The sequence below is a fragment of the Mustela putorius genome, unplaced genomic scaffold (assembly GCF_011764305.1).
Source record: "Mustela putorius furo isolate JIRA1106 unplaced genomic scaffold, ASM1176430v1.1 tig00000813_pilon_pilon_pilon, whole genome shotgun sequence".
NCBI classification, from domain to species: domain Eukaryota; kingdom Metazoa; phylum Chordata; class Mammalia; order Carnivora; family Mustelidae; genus Mustela; species Mustela putorius.
In genome coordinates this window covers 5,406,978-5,432,165 of record NW_025421485.1, presented here as the reverse complement: position 1 = coordinate 5,432,165, position 25,188 = coordinate 5,406,978, and the positions used below count along the sequence as shown (strand labels likewise).

The 25,188-nt window shown below is 55.5% G+C and overlaps 2 protein-coding genes across 3 annotated transcripts; one reads left to right on the top strand and one right to left on the bottom strand.

The window, feature by feature from the left end:
* The first annotated feature begins 9,455 nt into the window (after positions 1–9,455).
* KLF11 (Kruppel like factor 11) lies at positions 9,456–16,597 on the top strand. Of its 2 annotated transcripts, XM_004745787.3 has the most exons (5): positions 9,456–9,687; positions 10,878–10,986; positions 11,498–11,767; positions 12,968–13,931; positions 16,042–16,597. In XM_004745787.3, the coding sequence occupies exons 2-5, from the start codon at positions 10,984–10,986 to the stop codon at positions 16,317–16,319; spliced, it is 1,515 nt and encodes a 504-aa protein (XP_004745844.1). In that variant the 5' UTR covers positions 9,456–9,687; positions 10,878–10,983; the 3' UTR covers positions 16,320–16,597. The 2 variants fall into 2 exon arrangements, with proteins under 2 accessions (XP_004745844.1, XP_004745843.1); XM_004745786.3 differs by lacking the exon at positions 10,878–10,986.
* Positions 16,598–19,429: 2,832 nt separating this feature from the next.
* Positions 19,430–21,758, bottom strand: LOC123393313. Its single transcript, XM_045084886.1, has 3 exons — positions 21,344–21,758; positions 20,720–20,977; positions 19,430–20,015 (listed from the first exon to the last, which is right to left on the bottom strand). Exons 1-3 carry the CDS (start codon positions 21,681–21,683, stop codon positions 19,927–19,929), a joined length of 687 nt encoding a protein of 228 aa, XP_044940821.1. The 5' UTR covers positions 21,684–21,758; the 3' UTR covers positions 19,430–19,926.
* Positions 21,759–25,188: the final 3,430 nt, after the last annotated feature.

Here is a 25,188-nt window from a genome sequence, read left to right as displayed (position 1 = left end):
GCCACGCTCCCGGCTCCCCCCGAGCCCCCACGACCCCCCGGTCCAGCCACCAACTGTCACACACGTACCACTCCCTAACCGACCTCTGCATACGCGTACACACACGTGCGCTGCCTGAAAGCCTGTCCGTGTCATCTCTCACGGCACATTATTTTTAAAATTTTGGGTAACAATTTTAAATTTACCAAAGAGTTGCCAAGATAGTGCAGAGAGTTTCTGCATGCCGTCTGCCCAAGCTTCCCCAGGGCCAGCATCTCACACAACCAGGGTCTGCCCATCAGAACTCAGAAACCAACACTGGGACAATACTACAGACTAAACCGACTTTATTGGGAGTCTGCTAGTTTTCCCACCCATGCCCTTCACGGTTCCCAGTCCCCTCCCAATCCCCCTGTCTCCTTAGACTCCTGCAGTCTGGGACGGTTCCTCAGTCTCTCCTTGAATGTCATGACCTCCACCCCTGTGAAGAGTCCTGGCATTTTGCAGAGTGCCCTTAGGTTTGAGCTGTGCAACATACCCATGATTCGACTAGAGTTACGGAATTTAGGAAAAATAACACAGGCCTACAGTGCCCTGCTCGCCTCTCCTTGGGGGTCCATTACACTAACACGACTTAGCCCCGGTGAGGGAAGCCCCCGCCCGCCCCCTGTGCTTGGTCACATTTACAAGCTCTCCCCGCTGTGAGGTTACCCTTTTCCCTTTCCGTACAGTGTGAGAAGCAAGTCACCAAGTCCAGCCCTCACTGCGGGGGGAGAAGACTGGAACTCCACTGCCTGGAGGGGGTTCTCCTGTGGGTTACTGGGATTCTTCTGTATCAGACAACGGTCGCTTCCCTCGTGTTTGCTTAATTACAGTGCGTTTTCCGTATCTCCTCTCTGAGAGCCTCAGAGCTGAGAGGCTAGAACAGCTCCGCCCACCAGACTTTGCTCTCCCGATGCACCTGTCAGACCCCATCATCGTCATTACTTTCCTTGTGAGCCCCCGACCACGGGACAGGTTTCTAGTCATCATTTCGCGAGTACTCGGTATATAGTAGGCACCTCTGCCAACAATTTATAGGCGCATCAACTCATTTAATCCCCACAACATGCCTTTAAGTAGATATTTTTACTATCCCCATTTGACAGATGAGGAAACAGGCTCAGAGAGGTTAAGCAACCTCCCCAAGGTCACACAGGTAGTCAATGATCTCCAGGAGGGCGGGAACTGTGTCACCCCCACATCTCCCCAGTGGCTAGCAGAGTACCAGGCTTCATCAGGAACAGGCTTGCTTTGCAACAAAAAAACGGCAAAACCCCAGGCTGTTGTCTTGCTAACTGCCCCGGTCAAGTACCTCCCGCCTTCCTGCCCAGAGCTTCCTAGGCCCCCAGTGGCCAGCAGCACCAGCAGAGGCGTCACTCCTGGCAGGAGGCGGGGGGAAATGAAGCCATTCCCCAGCCAGGAGCACTGAGCACCTGTCCCCCAGCTCCACTGATGGCCAGGGCAGCCCCGCCCAGAGAGTGACCCAAGGAAGGTGTTCAGGAAAGGGCTCAGGATATCGGGGCACGCGGCGTTTCCTAAGTTCAACCTGGCTTGGCCGTTGTTCTTGGGGAAGAGTGAGCCCAGTCAGCACCCGCCTCCTCTGCTTTCAGAGCCGCTGGAACTCCCTGTTCAAGCCAGAGACAAGAGGGAGATGAGAACAGTGATCAGTGGGACTGAAAAGAGGCCACATGGGGACACCGAAGAGGGTCACTGATGGCAGGCTGGGCAGAGGGGCAATCACAGCTAGCAGGGGCCTCTGCTGGCAGTCCCCTGGCGCCTGGGAAGCAGCTGGCCGTGGGCCAGGCACCTGGGTGAAGCTGGGCAGCTCCCCCTGGCTCTGCTGTGCGTGTCTGGCCTGTGTAGACAGGGCATCTCCTGCAAGGGGCTAAAACCCATTCCTGTGCTGAGTCAGGAGGCCGGCCAGCGCGGGGGACCACAGGAACAGGACAGCCTGACAGAGGCTCAGCCTGGCGAGCCCGAGAGGGCAGGAACGAGGAGCAGGAGGCAGGCTCAGGCCCCCGCAGGGCACTCACAAGTTCCCCCGTGGGATACTCCTCTACTGGCCACTCTGCCAACGCCCTGAGCCGCTGCTGGCCCTGCTGCCCATCGGGGCTGCGGCCAGCGCTGCTGCCAGCACCGCTCTGGGTTGCTGCAGAAGCCAGGCTGGGAGCAGAGCCGGCTCCGGGCAGTGGGCCAGGTGGACGGGCTGGGTGGCCCCGGGGATACGTGGAACGTTGCCCTCCCAGGCCAGCCTGCTGTCTCCGCTGTTGTCCAGGGCCACGCTGGCCTGCAAAGGCTTTTTCCTGGGCTTTTCCCGGGAGAGCAGCCCTGGCAGGGGTGGCGGTGTCATATGGTACAGGGCACTGAGTTGGGAGTGAGTCCGGAGGTGTGAGTTCTGGTAGCTTCTCTGTGCACCCCCAGAGGATGATTCGGACAAGCTGTTGTTCTTTGTTCTCTGGCTCTGTTCCTCTTCCCGTGAAACCAGGGCATTGGGCTGTATCCGTGGTTCTCATAGCCTGGTCTCTGGGCCAGCGGTGTCGACATCTGGGAACTTGTTAGAAGCACAAATTCTCAGACCGCATCTGAGTCCTGCTGGGCCCAGCCGTCTGTGTTCTGACCCTCCCCCTTCCAGTGCTGCCCAGTGTGAGAACTGCTGGCTTGGATCCTCTCCTGGTCTTTTCCCGAAGCTATTTCAGTCTCTCGGGTGCCCGCTCGGTATGTGATGTGGCTACGGTGCGTTGTCAGCTCTGAGGCGTCTCTTCCGTTCCCTGAATGGCTACCATACACTTGTCCCTTAATGCTAGTTCCAGTGCCAGCTCCTGTGGGCAGCGGCCCCAGACCACTCTCCACCAGCTCTGTAGTTGGAGGGAGTCAGGTGTCCTCTACCCCCTCTGCACCTGTGTACAGTATGTCCCCCTGTCACTGCATCGGTTCCTCCTGCCAAGTGGGACCTGAAGGCCAGGGGTTGGTCTCAGTCCCCCGCGGTCCTGGAGCACCCAGCCCACAGGGGTCTCCTTCCCGTCCTGCCTGGGCGCTCAAGGTCCCCCACCAAGTACCTACCCGCTCCGGAAGCCTTCAGGGGCCCATCCTGAAGCTTTCCTTTGGGGAAGGTTCCAGCTTGAGACCCATGTGACCTTTCTCCTGGAGCGTGGGGGCCCGACCTGTCCATGCAAACTGGTTCTCCCCCTTGGAAGGTCTGCAGACAGACCATACAGGTGCCGCCTGGAGACAGACAGCCACTGGAGGCCATGATCAGCGAGGGCAGGAGCCAAGCAGTCCCTGCTTCCCCACCCCCTCCCCTTGTGTGTGTGGGGGGAGCCACAGCAGGGCCCCCGCCCCGCCATTCCAGCCCCACTTACAGGGACTCACAAGTGTTCTTAGCACCTGTGGTCCAGACAGTCAGGAAAAAGCAGCAGCATCAGGAGATTGGAGTCCAGGAGACGGGCCATGGTGTCCAGAGCGCCTGCAGGGTCCCGCCGGCTGGTGGCTCTCCTTCTCCAGCTCTTGGTCAGCATTTAGGTTAAATGTCTGAACCCTCAGCCCACAGTCACGCAGCTAGTCGGTTTGCAGCATGTTCTTGTCCTTGTGGAGCTTCCAGTCATCAGGGAGTTCAAGGCGGGGGGAAAGAGAGAAGGATGGAACCCGGGGCCCACGGGGAGCCAGTTCCCCCACCCCACGTCAGCTCTGCTGCCCCTCCCCCAGCCGGCTCTTGGTTCCCAGCGTGGCCCTGGCCAAGGCTGAAACACTCGAGAGCTGGCAAAGGCTTGGGACCGCCAGTCAGTGACCCGGGGGAGAGGTGCCAAGGGTCAGTCAGGAGGAGGACCAAGAGTGCTCCCCACGGGCCCTGCCTCACGGCCGCTGCCAGACCGGGCCAGGATGCCGAGGGACTGGTTCCAATCACCGTTTCTGGTGTTGAAATCAGCTCATAATCAGAAATCTGGGTTCTAGGGATGCCTGGGTGGCTCGGTTGGTTGAACAGCTGCCTCCGGCTCAGGTCATGATCCCAGCGTCCTGGGATCGAGTCCCACATCGGGCTCCTTGCTCCGCAGGGAGCCTGCTTCTCCCTCTGCCTCTGCCTGCCTCTCTGTCTGCCTGTGCTCGCTCTCGCTCACACTCTCTCTCTGACAAATAAATAAATAAATAAAATCTTTAAAAAAAAAAAAGAAATCTGGGTTCTATTTCTCTGCCATTTACTCCCTTTAAAAAAAAAAGAAAGAAAGAAAGGAAGAAATCTGCTCCTCCAGTTCAACATGGAAAGGAGTCCAGCCTGCCCTGCAGAATCATGGCTCTCAGAGACAGAATGAGCCTCTAGAAACAACCAGAGAGTCCCAGATTTGGGCATTTCACTGACCACAAAATTTCAGAACCAATTTGGGGGGCTGCCAATGTTCTGTTTTCACGGGTCACGGCCTTCTGTACCATCTGCCACCGCTACCTTTTCCTAAAACACAGACCGTTCCAACGCAAAAAAGGAGCGCTCTCATCTCTGTAATAAATGATAGTCCTTAAATTGTACTTTACAACATGCGGGCAGGGGGAAAGCAACAAAACCATGACAACAAACTTGGTCATAGTTCGGGACTGATTAGAATCACAGAGCAACGTCAGAAAACCGAGCTCAGGGAAGAGGAGGCCCGCTCCAGGTGACTGAGCACTTGAATCCCCGGAGCTAGGACAAGAGCCCAATGCTTGGTCTAGGGTCACTCCAACAGTATGACTGGCCTGCAGTGTGGCTGAGTCAGCTCCAAATGCTTCGCATCCCACCAGGGCCCCTCCCGGGTAGATGCCTCCGACATCACCAAGAAGGCGGAGAATGCGGGAACACGTTGGCCTGCCTTCCTCTCCAACCCAGAATCTTCCTGGTTCTCCAGCCATTTCTCTCCCTTGCCATGTTCTCCCACAGGCAATCCCTCCCTCCTGCGCAGGGTCAACTTCCCTGTTGCGCGTCCCCCATCCGCCCCAACACACACTTCCCCCGCCTCCTACCCCTGTCCCCTCAGCTCCCCGCCTCGGTCTTGCATCATTCACTTTTCTCCACTGGCCCCTTGTCTCCAGCATATAAACATCCTCAGGTTTCTGTACTGTCATTTAAAATTCCTTCCAGGACGTCTGGGTGGCTCATTCGGTTAAGAGGCTGCCTTCTCCCGGTGCCTGGGTGGTTCAGTGGGTTAAAGCCTCTGCCTTCAGCTCGGGTCATGATCCCAGGGTCCTGGGATTGAGCCCTGCATTGGGTTCTCTGCTCAACAGGGAGCCTGCTTCCTCCTCTCTCTCTGCCTGCCTCTCTGCCTACTTGTGATCTCTGTCAAATAAATGAATAAAACCTTAAAAAAAAAAAAAAAAGAGGCTGCTTTCTGCTCATGTCATGATCCTGGGGTCCTGGGATAGAGCCCTGCCTCGGGCTCCCTGCTCAGAAGGACACTGCTTCTCTCTGTGTCTGCTCTCCCTGCTTGAGCGTGCCCACTCGCTCTCTCAAACAAATAAAACCCTTAAAAAAAAAATTCCTTCCAAAGTTCAAAGAAAACAAAATCAAGATGGCTTTCAAATACACGAAAAACTCTGAAGGAAACTCCATCAGAGAAATGCAATATAATATGAGTTCTCATTTTTTCCACTCAGCTGGGTAAAGGTCAGAAAACTTGAGAAGACCTGGCATTAGTGAAGAGAGAGAGGACTGGCTTTGCAGTCCCTCGTTGGTGGGATAACTCAGCATAAGTTCACGCTTGGAGGAAAACGTGACAATTTTTCTAAACTTAAAATGCACGTACTTACATACAAGAAGCGTCAAAGCAGCTGCGTTCGTGGTGACCCTGGGTTGGATGTCGGTCCGCTGATGACCGGGCCAATGTCTCACGGTGTGTTCTGCAGCAAGAATGAATTAATTCTGGCTACAAGTGACTGCATGCTCGACCCCGGAGAGAACTGTAAGATTCTCCGGGTACAGGTGTCAGTACACGCAGAAGTGTCCTCTGGTCTCAGAAGCCACAATTGGGGTCTTCCTGGCTGGGCTCAGGGTGGATGGTGGTGGGACTCTGAGGACACGACTGCTGTTCTGTTTCTCCATCCGGATGCTGGTGACATCAAGAGTGTGCCTTGTACAGATTCAGTGAGCGGTACCTGTATGTTTCCACGTTTCCTGGATCTGTCCGGTGCTTCACTGACGTTTACCAAAAGGAAAAATGATAGAAAAGAAATGCAAAGGCAGCTGACGCAGCAACCCCATTCATGGGAGGGTACTCGGTAGGTGTCCTCGCTCGTGGGCAGACGATGCTTGGAATCTCGTCCTGGCAAGTTAAGAGCCTGAACGCTCCGCTGATTTAATCAGGAGTAAAGTAAGTCACGACACATTCATACAATGGAGCATCTCTTAACCCTTAAAAAGCACACGCCCCATCTCTGAGAATGGGGAGGTAACACGCTCTAAGACGTCTTGTGAAATCAGAAACCTGGGCTCCAAAGGCGCACAGAACACTATGCGCTGGGTAAGGGCACGTTTGTACAGGAGAGACTGGCTGGAAAGTCACACTGGAAGGTGGTGGTGGTCCGTCCACTCAGGGGCATATCAGTCTGTCCACACTGTCTGAGGGCTTCAGTGCTCAGGAGCACATCAGTCTGTCCACACTGTCTGAGGGCCTCAGTGCTGTCTCCGAGCGAACGAGTTGGAGCGGTCTTTAATTCACAAACATGGCACTATGCCTCTGGGTCCCCGCGGGACCAGCACCCGGGGAGGGCGGCAAGCACAGCCCCGTGGGCAGCTTTGTGGAGAAGCAGGATCTGGGTAGGGGGGAGGGGGAAAAAAGGAGGGGCCAGCAGGACCCAAGACCTGTGTGTCTGTCCCTAACCTGGGCTAGACAAAGGAAGGCTAGGTTCTCATGCTTGAAGAGCCCTGAGCCGGCCTGCCGTCCAAGATCCCCCGTATTCCCGCCGTCCAGGGGCAGGCACAGAGTCTGAGAAGCTCATGTGTGGTCTTCATGGCCAGCTCCTGCCATCTCGTATTCAACAGAGACATGGCCGGCCATGTGATGGGGCCACACTGGCCTGGCTGGGATTTGCATCCAAGTCCAACTCCCAGCCCCTGCCCTTAGCCTTCTACTGAGCTGTCCTGCTGTGTGGGAGACAGGGAGGGCATCCCTGAGGAGTCGCACAGTCCTACAGAGCCAAAGTGGAGAGGGGGTGCCATGTTCATGCAGAAGGCAGGCCCTGTGCAAAGCAGGACAGAGCGACTGGGCCCGACATTGTTGGGGGGCAGGGGCTGCGTGCACAGAGCTCTGTACTGGAGCACTGGGGGCAGGACGGCCAGAACCAAAGGGACTCAGGGAACTGGTTGGCCGCATGTAGGAAGCTCTGGCCCAGGCTGGTCATGCAACATAACGGACTCCTGCCTAAGGAGTGAGGTTCAGTCCTGTAGCTACTTGGCTCCCAGCTGAGAGTTGACACACTGGTTTGGTACTGTCTCTCCTTCCAGAAGATCATTCTAGCAGTGAGCTGAAGGGCGGATGATAGGCAGTGAGGCTGGAGGTAGGGACACCTGCTGGGAGGCAGTGGCAAACAACTCAGGGGACAGAGGACGGACGGTGGCCTGGGCCGGGCGCGAGTGGGTGATGAGGGAAGCTAGCGGTCTGCGAGAGATTGAGGAAGAAGAAAGGCATGAAGTAATTGGCAAAAGGAACCACGTTCAGGAAAGGGAGGGTTCCCTGGTGATTCCCCTCTCTGGGTGAAGTCTCGGGGTATCCGGTGATGCCCTGCCCAGAGATGAGAAATGCAGATTCGGGCAGACCGTGAGTTCAGTCTCAAGGACACAGAATTAGAGCTGTCTGCAGGATGGCCAAGTTGGGAGGGAGGGGCAGTAGGTGTTTTGCCTTCATTCATCCATTCAACCAATGGTTACCGAGTTCCTGCACTGAGCCAGGCACCGGGCGGCAGTGGGGAGGGGGGTTGTTCCGCAGTGACTGGGACAAGCTGCCAACCTAGGGAGGGGAGACAATTACTAAATAACTAAAGAAACAGAAAAGCAACAGATCCTAAAAGGTGCCAGGGTGAAACTGAAGAAGAAATGGAGAGTAGTTGGTTTGCTTACCCCTGTCCACCCAACAGCGCAGAACTATGAGGAGAAGCAGTACCCTGATCCCAGGGCCTCCCCTGCTGCCTTACCAGGAGACCCTGCATGCTCCTGTGGCCTGTCCCTTGGGCCCAGGGCTCCTCTTGCCCAGAGCAGAGCCCCCACAGCGCAGGTATGGATCCTATACCTAGTCCAGCAGTTTGCTTTTAGGGCGGAAGACACCTCACGGTGGCCTCTGACCCTTGGCTGCGCCCACCCATATCACAGCTCAGCCACCGTGGGCCCTGTGGGTGGATGCAGCATTGTCCCACGCTGAGCAGCAGGCTGGAGGGGTACACATAAACACAGCCTGGTCCCTGATCTTCAAGAACTTAGAGCTGCAGGGGCACCTGGGTGGCTCAGTGGTTTAAGCCTCTGCCTTCGGCTCAGGTCATGATCATGGTCCTGGGATCGAGCCCCGCATCCATCGGGCTCTCTGCTCATCAGGGAGCCTGCTTCCTCCTCTGCCTGCTTCTCTGCCTATTTGTGATCTCTGTCTGTCAAATAAATAAATAAAATCTTAAAAAAAAAAAAAAGAACTTAGAGCTGCAGAAGAAGGTAAACCACACTCAAGAGACAGGGGCAACCCAAGTACGCAGGGAAGATGCCAGTGCGTATCCCTCTCGTTCAAGCCAGAGGACTTCCTGGAGGGGGTAATGCTTCCACCGGGTTGGGAAGAATGGGAGGGTGTCACCAGGCACCCTTCAGATCTTGGTTCACCCCACTCCCCTTAAAAGAGTGGAAAAGGGGCCCAGAGCTGCCTGGGAAGGGAGGAAAAGGCAGACCCACGTCTAGAAGATTGGGCCCTGGGAGCCTGCAGAAAGGAGCCATGGAGGCAGAAACGTCACCTGCAGCCAACCAGCTTTCCCTCAGGGATGCACTCCTGGGAGCCAACCAGAGGTAAACTGAAGAACAAAAATAAAAACAAAAAACAAGCAAGCAGAACCTGCTGGGTTCCCTCTACCGGACGAATTCACTCCATGGGGACCTGCGCTTGGGCAGGTCGCGAGAGGGACCTCTTTAAGCGCGCCCCCCCTCCCCAGCCCAGGGACCCCCCCCCCCCCCGCCGCCCTTCCCTCCAGCAGCAGCCGCCGCTGCCGCCGGGACCTTTCCCCTACTTTCCGGGGCCTCAGGCCCCGCCCCTCACTCCGACCAAAACACGTGCCGCATCCCGCCCTGCCAGATCACGCCGCGGCCAGGCTCCGATCACGCGGCTCCCCGCGGCGCCCATTGGCCTGCAGCGTAAAGCTCGGGCGCGGATTGGCTGGCGGGCACCCGGCCCCGCCCCGGCGGGGCGCGGTGTATTTTGGTTTGCCTTCGCGCCACGCCCCCACGGCCGCTCCCTCCGCGGCCGCCCCGCCCCTCCCGCACCGCGAGGGCCGCGCCGGGGCAGAGCGGCGCGAGCGGGCGGAGGCTCCCGCGGGCTGCAGGGGCTCCGGGTCGCCGCCTCCCGCGGCGCACGTGCGACTGCAGCCGTGTGCCGAGCTCCCGCCCCGCGGCTGCTTTGTTGCCTCCGTGCCGCCGGCACCATGCACACTCCGGGCTCCGCGGGCCCGGGCGACGCGCGTGCGGTGAGTGGACGCCCATCTGAGCGAGGGGCGAGGCGGGGACGTGCCGCCTGTGCGGGGCTCGGGCGCGGAGGAGGGCAGGAATGCACGGGGCTTTGTGGCGGCCGCGCGGTGCGGGGCCAGAGCGGGCCCCAGAGCTGGGAGGGGCAGGGGACGCGTCCGGCCGGCCGGGGGCGTGTGCCCCGCGCCGCCCTACGCGTAGCTTTGTCTGGCGTTTCCGCAGCGGCCGCCGGCTCCCGGCGCGGGGCTATTTCCAGCCATGACGTCACCAGGCCGTGTGAGGAGGCGGCCGTTGGGCGGGGCGCGGCTGGCGGGAACGCGACACGCGGGCGGCGGGTGTTCGGCGAGCGGGCGGCGGAGGGGGATAGGGGGCGGGGCAAAAGCTGGCGGGAAGGCGCTGCGGGGGGTGGGGTGGGGGCGGGGCAAAGCTGGCGGGAAGGCCCAAAGGCGAGGGGGTGGAGGCAGGAGGCGGGGCCGAGCTTGAGAGACGGTGGCGGGGCAGAGGGTGGGGCAGAGCTGGGAGGAAGGCCTTATATAGGGGGCGGAGCAAGTTCTTATGGAGGGGGGCGGGGCAAACCCGGAAAGGTGGTGTGTTGGGGCAGGGGCGGGGCAAAGAGGGTGGGGCGGGGCAAAGTTGGCGGGAAGGCGCAAGCGGAGGTGGGTGTCTAGGGGTCAGGTGGGGCACTCTTCTTAGTCGTAGCCCTCAGGTGTTGGGCCTGAGGGCCCTGGGAGTGAGCTGGCTGGCTAGACCTAGGACTTCGGTCCTCGAGACTGCCGGGCCCTGAGGGCCTGAGAGAGAGGTGTGGGAGCCCTGTGTGCCTCCAGACATCCTGCCCGTGGTGGTCCAGGGAGGAGGCGACAGCCCCATACCTGTGACCTCAGGGTTCCGAGGCCCCGGCTGTGGGGCCACAGTGGCACTTTAAAGAGCACTTAAAGGCGGGCACTTTACCAGCGTGCACTGCAGAGGGACCTGGTGGGGACGGAGGGATTCCATGTTCGCTCGGGCAAGCCAAGTGGAAACAGATCTTTAGAGAATGGACGGGGTCTTTGGGAGGACATCATTTGATTCCAGTCACTTCTCTTTCCACCCCTCCCACCCCTGCTGAAAAAGGATGGTTTGACAAAACAGGAAGGACAATTGTCTCTTGGGCTGTGCTAGATTTTTAAAATTCTTTTTCTTATCTCCTTGCTAGCCCTGTGGCAGTGAGGAGTGACTGTTCCTGAGTAAGGAACAAGGCTCAACCAGCATGGGCTCCCCTTCTTGGCGCTGTTAGAGTTGAGCCACTGGAAAGTTCTGCCATGGTAATGCCCTGACTTGAGAAGACTGTGCTGAGTGCCTCAGAGTTGCCAAAAATGCATCTGTAGGGACGCTTTTCTGCCGGCTTTGCCAACTCTGAAGAGCCATGTGTCCTCTCAGCCAGCTGAAGGCTTGGAGCTGGTGTCCGTTTCTCCTCCCAGCTGGACAGCGTCACACTGGCCACTTTGGCTCATAGCTCCGGGATTAAAGTCTTAAATGATCATTGCTGAAGGAAAACACGAACTTAGCTTTTCTTAAGAGTCAGGGTTTTCCATGGAAACTGCTTGCCAGCCAAGTCCAGTCATATTCACTCTTCAGAAGGCTGGCTTAAAAGTGAAATTGTGGTCAATGTTCTGTTGACGTGTTTTCCTAGACTACAGAGCATGTTGTGTGTTGAGCTTCATGTGTGTGTCACGTGCATAGAGCAGGCGCTTGGTGTACGTACCCACGTGCCCATCAGGGTTACCTTGTCTCTCTCCCCTGGACTGAGAAGCCTTTGTGTTGTGTCGCGTTTAGGTGGACATCATGGACATCTGTGAGTCAATCCTGGAGAGAAAAAGGCATGATAGTGAAAGGTCTACATGCAGTATCTTGGAGCAGAATGACATCGAAGCAGTTGAGGCTCTTGTTTGCATGAGCTCCTGGGGTCAAAGATCCCAGAAAGGTGACCTGTTAAAGATAAGACCCCTCACACCTGTCTCTGACCCTGGGGACGTCACCAGCACTGTGCATGTGGACACAGCCACGCCTGAGCTACCAAAGGACTTCGACTCTTTATCGACTCTGGTAAGAAATAGGGAGGAGAGCATTTTGTGTAGTGACTGGAGTGGGTTAGATGAATGTGCCGAAGACGTGGGTCCGGAGGGTGAAAACTTCTCCTACTTCTCGAAAATACGTTCTTTCCATTAATAGATCATAGCTTGCAGCCCCAGTGCTGAAATGTTCGTAGGGGGAAAACTACAGAGTGATGTGAGAAAGTGAAATGTACTTGCTTTCCTGGGGAACTCTAGGGTGGGGGCTTGGCTTCCCCCAGGTGACTCAGCGTGGGATCAGGATACACGGGTGACAGCTAGAAGCGGCCCGTGCTTTGGCATCAGCCGTAATTAGCTGGGTTGCAATCCTGGCCTCTTCCTCCCTGGAGAGCCTCACTTCTTACCTGTGCGAGCTGAGTGCAGTCAAGCCTGGTTTGTGTTTTTGTCCTCGTAACTTGCCAGAGCTACAGAAGCGTTGGGAGAGGTTGCTTCTCCGCTTGGAGAAATTGAGAGTGGGCTAACAGATGTGAAAATTAGAATCTGATTGTCTTGGGCTGGAGGCTTGCCCTGGAAGGAGAGCATGGAAAGCGGGCTTGGGGAGAGGGATGAGAAGGGACTTGTGGGCAGGGGAGAGAGTTGTGCCAGTAGCGGGCCAGCAGCTCCTGGCAGACTTACTTGGCACTGAGCTCTCCCACAGGGAGGCTGACAGTAAGTGGGAGCAGGAGAGGCTTGGTTCACTTAGAGCCACTGGTTAGAGCATGGCCTTTGGAGGATCATTCTGACGGGTTTTTACCTGGCATCTGGTAGGCACTGGGTAAGTGTGTGTTAAATGATTAGCATTGGGATCTAAAAAATAATAATAATAAATAAATAAGGTTTGAGAATCAAAAACTACTGTGAAAAGCTCTTATTTTGAATATAAATTTGCTTCCTCATTTGGAGTTCTTGTACTTCAATTGCTTGTTTCAGTAGCTGTGGAAGCTCAGGGGTGGAACTGACATTTTTAAAATTAAGCAAGTGGTTTGGTTTGGGAGTGAACAGGAAATGGGGAGAAGCTTAGAAAGTGCAGTCCTTCACGTGGTCTGGAAATCCACTGGGTGCCGTTGTGAGCAGGCGCAGAGGAGTCTTTCCTACATAATTTTTAAAAGGCATGAGGGACACGGTGATCAAAGTAAGTCCTTTTAAAATTTAACCACAACAACCTTTTCACACGGTATTTTTTTTTTTTTTTAAGTGCATGACTCCTCCTCAGAGCCCTGATCTTGTGGAGCCATCGACGGGGACACCTGTTCCTTCCCAAGTAACTGATTCCAAAGCGTGCATGGTCAAGACCATCACCCCAGCTTCTGCTGGGGCAGCCAAAGTGCTGAGCAGGAAGGCTGAGAGGGGCCCCCCAGATCTGAAGATGGAGTCACTGGAGCCAGCCTCCAGCACCCCCTGCAGGCCCATGGTGACAAGTGTCATCCGTCACACGGCGGGGAGTCCTGCTTCTGGTCAGTTGCCTACTGCCCAGATTCCAGAATGCCAACTTTCCATCAACAGGGAAGGAGAAGCACAGTTTCTGGGACATCCTGAAGCTTCGCTGGGCACACAGCTCACAGACAGTCTACTGAACACTAACTCGGTGTCGTGTCAGCCTTGCTTGCACAAGTCTGGTGGCCTGGTCCCCGTTGACAAAGGCCAGCAGGCAGGGTGGCCTGTTGCAATTCAAACCTGCTCACCAAAGAATTATGAAAGTGACTTGCCAAGGAAAGCCACCCCTCTGATTTCTGTCCCTGTCCCCAGTTCCCCTGTCTTTTGCCAAATGATCCCTGTGACTGGACAGAGTGGCATGTTCTCAGCTTTTCTGAAACCTCCTCCCCAAGTGTCTGCAGGGACTGTCAAACCCATCCTTCCCCATGCTGCTGCAGTGCCCCAGCCTGTGTTCGTGGGACCGCCTGTGCCTCAGGGAGCTGTGATGCTGGTCCTACCCCAGGCGGCCCTCCCCCAGCCTGCCACCTCGGCGTCCAGTGTCGTGGCTGTGGGGAATAGCAAGTTCTTGCCCCTCGCCCCTGCCCCAGTATTCATTGCCTCCGGTCAAAACTGTGCCCCTCAGGTAGACTTTTCCCGAAGGAGAAATTATGTTTGCAACTTCCCAGGTTGCCGGAAAACCTACTTCAAAAGTTCCCACCTCAAGGCTCATCTTCGCACCCACACAGGTGAGTTTGAAGGCTGGTGGGATGTTAGAGCTCCAGAGCCTGCGGTGAAGAACCACACGCTGAGCCTTCCTGGACTGGGAGGGAAACATGAGATCCCCCGGAGAAGGTGGAGGGCTGCCTGTTTTTCTTTGGTTCCGAAAAGCCTTCAGAGTCTTATAGGGATTGGGATTAACATTAGTGCAGCCATTATTGGTTTTTCTAGAACATGTCATCAGCTTATCCCAGTAGGTAAAATGTGGTGTAGTTCTAGGATTGTGGTCCCTTTGATAGGTTTTTAGGGTGACGCTCATGTTGCCCCTTTTGTTTATGTTGTAGATTCCTCAGTCTTTCTGTGTTTTAGAAAATGTGCATTTCACATTCAAGAAACATCAGTGTAACTTACTTTGGTTCACTATGGAGAAAGGGCCCTACAGTATGGAAAAGTTTAAATTCGAAAATGTGCGAACTTGAAGGGGATGCAGTGTTCTTATGTTGAGAATGTATCGTTTCTAATTCAGAAGGAGAAGTCATCCAAGAAACTGTGACTTAGTAATACCTTTATTATCTTGTCAGCCTGCTCCGAGAGAATTTTTGGTGATGAGAGAAATACTCCCTGTCCAGTTAAGGTAGCCACCAGCTGCAATGTGGACAGTGTGACTAAGGAAGTGACTTTTTCATTTTCGTTAAGCTTACGTTTCTGCAGCTCCAGGGGGCCGGTAGCTCTGGCTTTGACCAAGGTCTGGTAGACTGTAGGCCTTCGTAAGTCCTGTTAGAATATTTCAGATGTTCGCGGCTCTCTTGTTTTTAAGGCTCCTTTGGTTAAGGAGTCTGTGAAACTCGCCTGTCAGAGGTTCACACACACACATAAGTTGTAAGCACAGTAGCAGGTCACAGTCTGTAAAAAAGACGTGTGTCATGAACCTGGTCGTGGAACCCCCTTCCACCAGAATGTCCGCTAACGGCCTGTAGGACAGCAGTGAGTCCCTGTTGTGTTGTCTTCCAAAATGCACTTCAGATCGGTACGGGGCTTGGAGCTCATTAGAGCTCTAATCGTGCCGGCTCCCACTCAGCCAATGAACAGAGTCTAGTGGGATGCCTGGGTGGCTCAGTGGGTTAAGCTTCTGCCTTTGGCTCAGGTCATGATCTCAGGGTCCTGGGATCCAGCCCCGCATTGGTCTCTCTGCTCAGTGGTGAGCCTGCTTCCCTTCCTCTCTCTGCCTGCCTCTCTGCCTACTTGTGATCTGTCAAATAAATAAATAAAAACAAGTAAATAAATAAGAAATAAAAATAAATAAATAAAATCTTAAAAAATATAGAGACTAATCTCTAATCTAATAGAGTCTAATAATCTCTATTAAAAAGTGACTAAGCCACCCAGGCGCCCCTAAGGGGCTGCACTTGAGGTAGGGAATTATTCTTTTCAAGAATCTTCCCCCTAATCTAAGCTATAACGAGAGATTTATTTATTTTTTTTTAAAGATTTTATTTATTTATTTGACAGAGAGAGATCACAAGTAGGCAGAGAGGCAGGCAGAGAGAGAGAGGAAGCAGGCTCCCCGCTGAGCAGAGAGCCCGACGCGGGACTCGATCCCAGGACCCTGAGATCATGACCCGAGCTGAAGGCAGCGGCTTAACCCACTGAGCCACCCAGGCGCCCCGAGAGATTTATTTTTATTTTAAAATACATTTGAGAAGAACCCTGGTGGTGTAGTCCATTGGGCATCGAGCTCTTGGTTTCAGCTCGGATGATGATCTTGGGATTGTGGGATCAAGCCCCGAGTCGGACTTCACGCTCAATGCAGAATCTGCTTGAGACTCTCTACCCCTCCCCGCTGCACGCTCGCGCACACACCTGCACACACACGCTCGCTTTCAAATGGGTAAATCTTTTTAAAAAAAAGAAAATTCGGAAATGTGAGATTAGTTTGACATCTTTGGGCCCCGACCTACATCTCAGGCGCGGCAACAAGAAGGGGAGGATTTCTTGACGTTCGGACAGCCGGGTGCGGAATAACAGGACACGACTTTCCCAGAGTTTGACGAACAAAATTTAAAAAACGTCGGAGTTCCCCAGCTCGGGAAGCTGCCGAGTGTTTACGTTTCCTTGAACGTGTGTTTTCTCCCCCTTTAGGAGAGAAGCCTTTTAACTGTAACTGGGACGGCTGTGATAAAAAATTTGCTCGCTCCGACGAACTGTCTCGCCACCGCCGCACTCACACCGGGGAGAAGAAGTTCGCGTGCCCCGCGTGCGAGCGCCGCTTCATGCGCAGCGACCACCTGACCAAGCACGCGCGGCGCCACGTGACCACGCGGAAGGCCCCGGGCTGGCAGGCGGAGCTGGGCCGGCTCAGCGCGCTCGCCTCGGCCGAGAAGCCGGGGGCCCCGGGGGCCGTGCCCGCCTCCGCCTGAGCGCTCAGCCGGGAGCTGCCCGGCAGTTGGTGGAGGCAGTTTTCTGGAGCAGGAACTGATGGTTTTCTCTCCCAAAAAAAGGGGGGGGGGTTGTTGCAGGAGAAAGGGGGAGCTGGTTCTGATGGAAGTATGTTAAACTTTTCCTGTTTTGGTTGGGACCCTGTTCAATCTCTTTTGGAGTTTCACAAGTTTTTTTTGAGGAAATGGAAGAAAATTGGATCATCTGAATCACCAGCATTCAAACCGACATTTCGGCAATAAAGTTTACAAAATCTGGATTTTTACAACCTTTCTATTCATGTTTTGTAGAACTGAGACAGGGTACTAATTTTTATACTGTTTTTTATTACAATATTTATATTGTTGGTGTTCCAACCACCAATTTCTAGATAGTGATTTTACAGTCTTCTTTTCAGTGTTCAACAATGGTTTTCATAATAACTCTACTTTTGGTAAATTTGGCACATTATTCAGCCACAGAAAAAGACAAAGAAACAAAAACCACGAGTCTGTCATCAGGCCTTTTAGGTCTACGAATTTTTTAGAACCAGAACTGGTTGAATAGGGGCTTCTTAAATGAGGGGGGAAGGAGGGGAAGAACTTGAGTTTAGCTTTTTCATAGCATTTTCAAGAGAAATTCCAGGCAACGATTCCTTAAGGCTGGAGCCTAAAGAATTAAAATTTGGTTATATAGGTCTAGTCATTTACCTGTGTCCATGGTGTGACTTGTAAAGAATGTACCCCAGGGGGTCATTTAAAATACCCGACAGAGACCCGGTGAACAGTGAGCTGTGGGGTCTGAGTGTCCTTTGGGGCCTTGGCTCTGCTGAGAGCAAGTTACTCAGTTTGTTTGTACCTCAAACACCAGAACAAAGATAACGTAAGCTCTCAAACCCAGCCGCTTTGTTTATAATCTGTTGACTTCTTTTTCTGTGGCTTTAGCGTATTTTTTGAGTAGAGTAACTTCTTAGAGAAGGAAAGGTCCTTAGCGGTTGGAGGAACTTTGCACCAAAATACAGTTTAGCTGGGGCGAAGCGGACCTGCAAACAATCCAGCTCTGAGGTTCTGAGTCCCCTAGTGATTAAACTCGGAGAACTACAGGAGAAATGCTAGTTACGTCCAGTCAACGCTACTCTGCTCGCCTTTCGTTCATTATATTTGAAGAAAGTTGATCAAACAGAATGACTTGGAATGGGGTGTCCCCAGTCTGCTTAGAAAATAGACCCTGGGCACCACTTTGGACCCGTGCGATCTCAGGTCCTGATTCTCTATAGAGGCCGCAGTGCAGGGTCCGGGCAGTCGCTGAGCTGCTCACGGTGGGCGGCGGCAGGAATCCAGGCAACACAAGCCTGGGAAGGGGTTTTTTTTTTGTGTCGAATGCATTTAGGTTTTGTCTCTGCCTCTTAGTCATTGGCATTTACTTTTACTAAAATGATGGTAACGTGAAATATTGAATAAATACGATTAGCTTTTATGTTCGGGTCCTTTTAGCCTGGTCATCATCACCTGGTGAGTCACTGTGTGTTGCTTGATACCCGGCAAGTCGCCCTTTGGTGTCAGCTGCTTGCGACGCGCACGGCTGAGTGCCGAATGCTGGCGTGTGTCTGAGGGCTTCCAGGTTTTTGGACATTTCCTAGTCGACTTTTCCTGCAGCTCATCAGACAACGCCGTTGCAAAAGAACGTAATTGAATGTATATAGTTCATGCTTCCCCACTGCGCAGTCTTCTCCCACTTCTGTCTTAAATCAACAAAAACATCTCTGTGTCTGTGCCACTGAATGGCATTAAATTTGGGTATTTTTCTTAATTATGCCAAATAATGGAAGTCCGACTAACGTTCTGGTGGATGATACAAGGTCTCAGAGTGTTGGGTTACTTGTGGCGTTAGAGGTCGGTCTCCCAGCAGTGTCGTTTCTAAGGAATAGCTGTGTTAAAAATGGTTTTGACCCAAACTTCCATTTCCTGATGGGATTTAGAAATACCTTCTGTAAATGACTTTCCCCCCACTCTGTTGACTGAGAACTGTAAATTGGGAGAGTTTCCATCGAAGGAACAGTGTCCCAGGAACCCAGGGCCTTGCGTTATCTCCGCGCGGAGGCCGCGGCAGGGCCTCTGGGCCCCGGAAGCAGAGCGCGCCCCTCCCCCCAGTGCACTTTATCGCCTGAGCAATTTTGCTTCGTCTTTTTTTTTTGACTTGGAGCCTTTTTAAGTAGTTTCAGTAATAAAATTGAAAATGCTTTGGAATTATGTTTTCTGTAACAGACTTTGACTTGTTATTTAAATGAGTATGTGTGATGTAACTTTTTGCTTTGAATCCTATAAAACCTTTTTGATTTGCAAACTGGACTTGTGTCCTGTGTCGTGTAGCCGCGTCAGAACGTACCGGCTGTCTTCCCAGCACAGAGTCTACAACATTCACTGCGCGTTGGCCCTCCCGGAGCCTCCCCTCTGTTTTCCGGGGCTCTGCTCAGCTCCCAGGACGCCCTGTAGGTTCCTGGGAGGGTCCGCTGGGAAAGTGTGAGGGGCTGTGACCCCTCGGACGCTGCTGCGGGTTCGGACAGGTTGGGACGGTGACGGCGGGGTGGCCTGCGGCGGGAGGCAGAGCGAGCGGGAGTCTCTTCCTCCCTCCCTCCCCGTCCAGCCCGGGCTTGACAGGCTCCTGCCCTCGGGCCCACGGCAGCCGGCGCTGTGCCTCCACGCCCGGCCGAGGGGGCTGAGATGTGCGGAGCTCAGGCCCCAGCCGTCGTGCTCGTGTGGCAGCGGCCCCGGACAGAGCCGATCACCCCCGCCGGCCACACTCTGGCCTTCCTCGCGCCGGGCCCCTCCGCTCACGGCCCATCTCGTGCCTTAGGAAGAGCCTCCACCGCAGAGCCCCGCGTGCCTGTCCGTCCTTGGCCCCTCTCACCGAGCAGCGGGGTCCCACATCCAGCCGTCCCCTCTGACGTGCGTCCAGTCGGCTTCTCGAACTTGACCAAACTCTTCATCTCTCCCACGCTCACTTCTCACAGTGAAGCCGACGGTCTTTTTTTTTTTTTTAAGATTTTATTTATTTGACAGAGATCATAAGTAGACAGAGAGGCAGGCAGAGAGAGGAAGGGAAGCAGTCTTACTGCCAAGCAGAGAGCCCGATGCAGGGCTCGATCCCAAGACCCAGAGATCCCAAGACCCGAGCTGAAGGCAAAGGCTTCAACCCGCTGAGCCACCCCGGCGGCCCAGCCCACTGTCTTTAACACAAGAACAGGGCGTACACCTGAAACCTTGGAGGCCCCTGGACTCCTTCCTCGCTTCCTGCGCCGTCTGTGGCAGTCCGGTGGGCTCCCTGCCTTCCTGGGCCCCTGGGGCGTGATTCTGGAGGCCACGTGACTCCTGGTCGTGGGTGTGCACCAGGGTGGGGGCGGGGAGTGGTGAAGGATCATAATGGGTTTGCGTCCCGCAGTCCACCCGGGCAAGTCTCTCCAGCTCCGAATACCTTTGTTTCCGGGGGACAGCCATAAGCTTGGTACCTTCAGCTTTGTGAATTTGTACTTGCTGTCTTTCCTCTTGTCCCCAGGGTTCTGACTGCTTCCTATAACATCCACGGTCCCCATGCTTCCCCCTGCCTCTTTGTTTAGGGACTTCCACAGTGAAGAACTTGAGACATTTTCCTGATGGCTGGGCCGCTCCTGGGAGAAAGCCCCGAGGCCAGGCTTCCCCACCCTAGAGGGGTGAGACACAGTCCCCTCTAAGTGAGGAGGGTCCGTCCCCAAAGTCCTCTTACAGCCCTCTACGAAGCTTAGTGCGGTCCGGGATCGCCTTGAGCCGGTTCTACGGATGGGCTGCTTCTCCCCGGCGTGCCTCACTGAGCTCAGAGGGCAAACTAGCCAACAAGCAAGATGATAAAGAAGAAACAAGATGCCACAAGCCAAGTGCTGGGAGAGGCACGTGTCCAGGGAGATGACAGTCACACCATGATGGGGCTTGTGCTCGGTTAAGCCTCTGCCTTCGGCTCGGGTCATGATCTCAGGGTCCTGGGATGGGCCCCACATTGGGCTCTCTGTTCAGCGGGGAGCCTGCTTCCCCTTCTCTCTGTCTCTGCCTGCTTCTCGGCTTACTTGTAATCTGTCTGTCAAATAGATTAATAAAATCTTTTTTAAAAAAACAACAAAAAAAACCCAACCAAAAAAAAAACCCTAGAGGCTCACTCTTAAAGATGAAAACTTGTTCTATTTTATTGAATTTTATCACAAGTCTAATCTACCTGCCAAAATGTCGGGTCCCACATGCCAGAAACTGGCATATTGCATCCACCTAGCCTCCCACTCACCTCCCATCTACCCCCTCCCCGTCCTCCCGCTGCCCGCCCCCGCGCAGCCATCCCCTTCCCCTCCACCCATCCAGACCCCAGCCATCCATTTACCCACCATCCAGCAGCACGGGATGAACCCCTGTCATGCGGGGGCAGAAACCCGGAGATGACTCATTCGAGTCCCTGCCCCCGGAGAGCTCCCGGTCCAGCAGGTGAGACGGGAAAACACACGAGGAACATTTTGAGCAGAACGCAGATAAAAGAGGATAGAGGGGCGGGGAGCCCCGCGCCGTGAGCGGCTGATGGCCTGTGCTGCTGGGAAGGTCTTCTGGAGGGGAACTGACGGCGAGGGGAAGGTTTTCCAGGCCCTGGACTGGAACAGCAGCGGGCATGGGACAAAGATGCCACCGGCCCCCCCTCCCCCGCCCACTCCAGGCTGTAGGTGCCCAGGGTGGGGTGTGAGGGCCCTGCCCTGGTGGGAGTGGAGGGGGCAACCCTGGGTGGGGGCAGCCTCGGGTCCTCCCTAAGGGCCGTGCAAGTATGGCCGAGGGCTTCCCAGGGTGGGAGGAGAGGAGCAGCCCACACGTGCCGTGGACTCATCTGGATTCTGGCGAGGGACGTGGGGAGGACGGGGGTCTGTGCTCCGTCTCTCCCTTTCCTGCCAACACCCTACCGCCTCCCCTCACTGCCCAGCCTTCTTTCCTGGCACCTGTCCCTGTGATCACGCCTCTGTGTTTACCTGTTTGTCCCCTTCCATAGACCGTGGCCTCCCTGAGGACGAGGATGGCAGCCGGTCCTCGTGGCCGGCCTGGGTCCCTACGGCCTAGCATCCTGGAGGCCCAGGTGACTCTTCGGTATTTGTTAAATGGAGGGAATTCATGCTCCGTGCTGGGGTCAGACTCGAGGAACTGGAGGGGTGAGGCCGGGGCTGGAGTTGAGCCAGGAGACCCCTGACTCACAGACCCAGGAAGAATGCTCAGAAGTAGACGGGCTTTGAGTGGCAAAGGCTGCGAGGTCTTGACCGGAAAAGGGAGGAGGCGGGCGGTGCTCTCTCCCAGCGTCCAGTCGGACGGCGGCATGCAGAGGAGTGGTGGCCCCGGGCGAGGGCAGCACGGAAGACTGCGGCCTTCTTTTCTTTTCTTCTTTGCTTGTTTTTAAAGATTTATTTCTTTATTTGGGGTAGGGGATGGGGCAGAGGGTGAGAGTGAATCCTGAGGCCAACTCTACTGAGCCCAGAGCCCGACTTGGGACTTGATCCCAGGACCCTGAGATGATGACCTGAGCCGAGATCGAGGGTCAGACACTGATCCAACTGAGCCATCCAGACAGACCCGAGCGGCCTTCTTTTCTGCCAAGGGTCTGACAGGCCCTGGCCTGCCTGCAGGCAGCTTTGGGGGCCAGAGCTGATTTGGCCTGAGGTGGGCCCACGCCATCCAGCCGTGAGCTGCTGAAGGATTAAAGCTTAGAGCTTTAATGTCCTTATTTATGAAATGACACCCAAGTAAAGACAAGGGGCCACGCGCCGAGCTCAGCGGGGCACTTTGATTCTGTGTGGAGAGGAAAACCTTAGCACGGGCGCCTGCAGTTGGTTAAGCGCCTGACTCTTGATATCAGCTCAGGTCTGATCTCTGGTTGTGAGTTCAAGCCCCGCGGCGTGGAGCCCACTTCACACAAACAAACGAAACCTTAGTTGTTTCCTACCCAAGGAGCCAAGGGTCCTAACTGCTCTGCTCTGCTCTCTCTCCTTCTGCTGTGATCTCTCTCTCTCTGTCAAATAAACAAATAAAATCTTTGGGGAAAAAAAAAAAAGTGTCAGGGACTTTACTACACAGGGAGGAGGTCATTCTCAGGGACTGCCACGGGCCGACTTGTGACAATATGAACTTTAAAGTCAGAGGAATATGGATTCACTTCCACCAAGACGGCGTAACGAGACCCGAGTACACCCTCACGTCTGAAATAGCAAGGGAGGGGCCCCCCAGGTGGCTCAGGTGGCTGAGCCCCCGACTCTTGGCTTCTGCTCAGGTCGTGACCGCGGGGTGGTGACATCGAGCCCTGAGTCAGGCTCTGTGCTCAGCATGGGCTCCGCTGGAAGTTCTCTCCTTCTGCCCCTCCCTCTCTCTCTCTGTCTCTCTCTCAAATAAATAAATAAATCTTAAAACAGCAAGGGACAACTCACCCAAACAAAATCGCGATCGTAGCATTTTCAAGGACCTGGACTGTGGAGAAACCCCTGAGAGACAGGAAACGAGTGGGGTGAACCCAGCGATTGCCTCCGATGGCTGCCTTAAGGAAGTTTCCAGGTTACAGTGGAGGGAGGCGAAACCAAGCAGGACTCAGGGGAGTCCCTGAGTTGAGGAGATGGCCTTGAGGGTCCAGGGACACCAAGGAGGTGAGGGGTCAAAGGACAGAGAGCCAAGGAAGAGAAGACCGCGAGAGGACGCTGGAGATCCGCTGAGGGAGCCCTAAGCCACCCGTGTGCGCACCGGCCTGGAGCGTGGCCGCACCTGAAGCCGAAGGCAGCTGTGCACATGGTCGTGTGCCCACTTTTCGGGCCACTGGGCTGCTAATTTTGTCAGCTCCTTGAAGGGGGACCCCGCACGGTTAGATCCGGGCTCCTTGAGGACGGGGCTTCTCAGAGCACCGAGGGCTCTCGGAGGGGGCAGGGCAGTGGCTGGGCCTGGGGCTCGATGTGCAGGAGTCCCCAGCCCCACGCCCCGCCGGCTCAGCATTCCAACCCTGGGAGCCAGGGCCTGCGGTTGGCCTCATGGGGCACAGCTGAGCACAGGCTCCCCAGGCTGGTGACAACGCGGCTGTGGGGAGCTCTGAAACGTTAGTATAGGGAACCCCAGGAAAAGGCAGAGCTCCGGCTGCAAAGCCGGGTGGGGCTGGAAGCCGCAGGTCCTCACTTGTAACCTTGGGGGTGTCCCCAAGGAAGAGTTCTATCACTTGGTAGACCCCCAAGGCCCCAAGCCCAGACCCAGCCGGCTTCCTGCGGAGCACAGACCAGCTGTTCCACCTACACCGAGTGGCCCGACAGGGCCCCCTTCCTCGGGACCAGGCCCCCACCTGCTACCTGACAGAGCTCCCTGCCAGCCATGGGCCAGTCAGGCCTCCCAGGAACCGCGGGCGGTAGGAAGGACAGGAGCCATCTGTCCACCGAAAAGACGAGGCGGCTAAGATCCCCAAGTCATTCGCTGGAAAGTGAGGCCAAGACAGGAGTCCGGGCCTCCGCCCCCTGCGCCGGGCTCTCCCCGACCCCCACTCCCAGTTCTTGCTGCGGAGAGAAGCTGATCAGCCTCGTCGGGGAGCCTGGCTCCTTCCTGCCCCAAGTTCTCCAAGGATGAGGGAGGGAGCGGTGTGGACAGCAGGACCCAGACCCCCAGCGGCTCCCCCCTCATCTGAGCTCGCACGGGACTTGGCTCATTCCTGTCACATCTGTCTGTTATCCCTCCAGGGCCCCCTAGCCCATAAGGCCGTGTTATTTTTATTTTCCACTCAGATCCTCTCCTGTCAGATTCGTAGGAAACTCAGCCCTTCCTTCTGCTGCTCCTCATCTTTCCCTACAAATTGTCCTAAATCTCTTGGGGCTTAGCGAGCCCAAATGGGGATCTTTCCAACTGCAGCTCCCCAGGGGCTGAGCCAGGAAGTCCTAAAGGCTGCTGCTGCTGTGATCTCGCTGCCCAGTGGTGTCACTATTGACCCCTGACCACAGGCCCCTGACGCTGGCAGAAGCCCAGGTCTTGGAAGGGCAGCCCTGGGCCCTTGGTGCCACAAGAAACCACACACACTTCCAGCCTCCCATGTGGCCACACCCCAGACACCGACCGGCTCCACGGGGTGCCCATGGGATGGTCGCCTCCCGGAGACTTAAAATAAGGGTCACCTTTCCTTCCTGGGGTCCACACCCCACAGAAAAGGCAGCTTTTGCTCTCCAACTCTTAAAGCAACCAACTCTGATGACTTCACCACAGAAAGTACAGCCTTGCGCACCTGTTACCGTCAGATTAGTCCTCGGGGGGTCCATATGCCCCAGTGGCGAAGGGCTGACTCCATGCCACCTTCTTCCTAGCAGAGGGCATGGGCCTTCAGAGCCTCTGACGTGGTTTATTCTCTCCCTGGCACCCAGGAAAGGTTTCTTCCTGCCTAATTATCACCAGAGCAGCAGGACCGCCACCCCCGTGGCTTAGACCTCTGTGGGGAGCCATGGCTACTCTTCTCTGACAGCCTTTCCCCTCTCTGGACTGAATACAGGTGTGCCGGCCCCTGGGGACAGCATGGCATCCCTGGCGGAGACCAGATCTCATGCCTGAACCAGGCATCTGGCAGAGGAGGGGAGGCTCACAGCCGTGGGAGTCAGGAGATGGAGGTGCAGAGGCTCTGGGGGGCTTCCCTGAGGGGCAGCACAGCTCACGATGGGCAGCCCAGTGGGAAGTGGTTCTAAGACTTTCGACCATCAAGGGGGACCTGGGTGGCTCAGCCAGTAAAGCGTCTGACTCTTGGTCGGGCTCCACACTCAGCGGGGAATCTGCTTGAGATTCTCTCCCTCTGCCCCTCCTCTCTCCCTCCCTCTTTCTCTCTCAA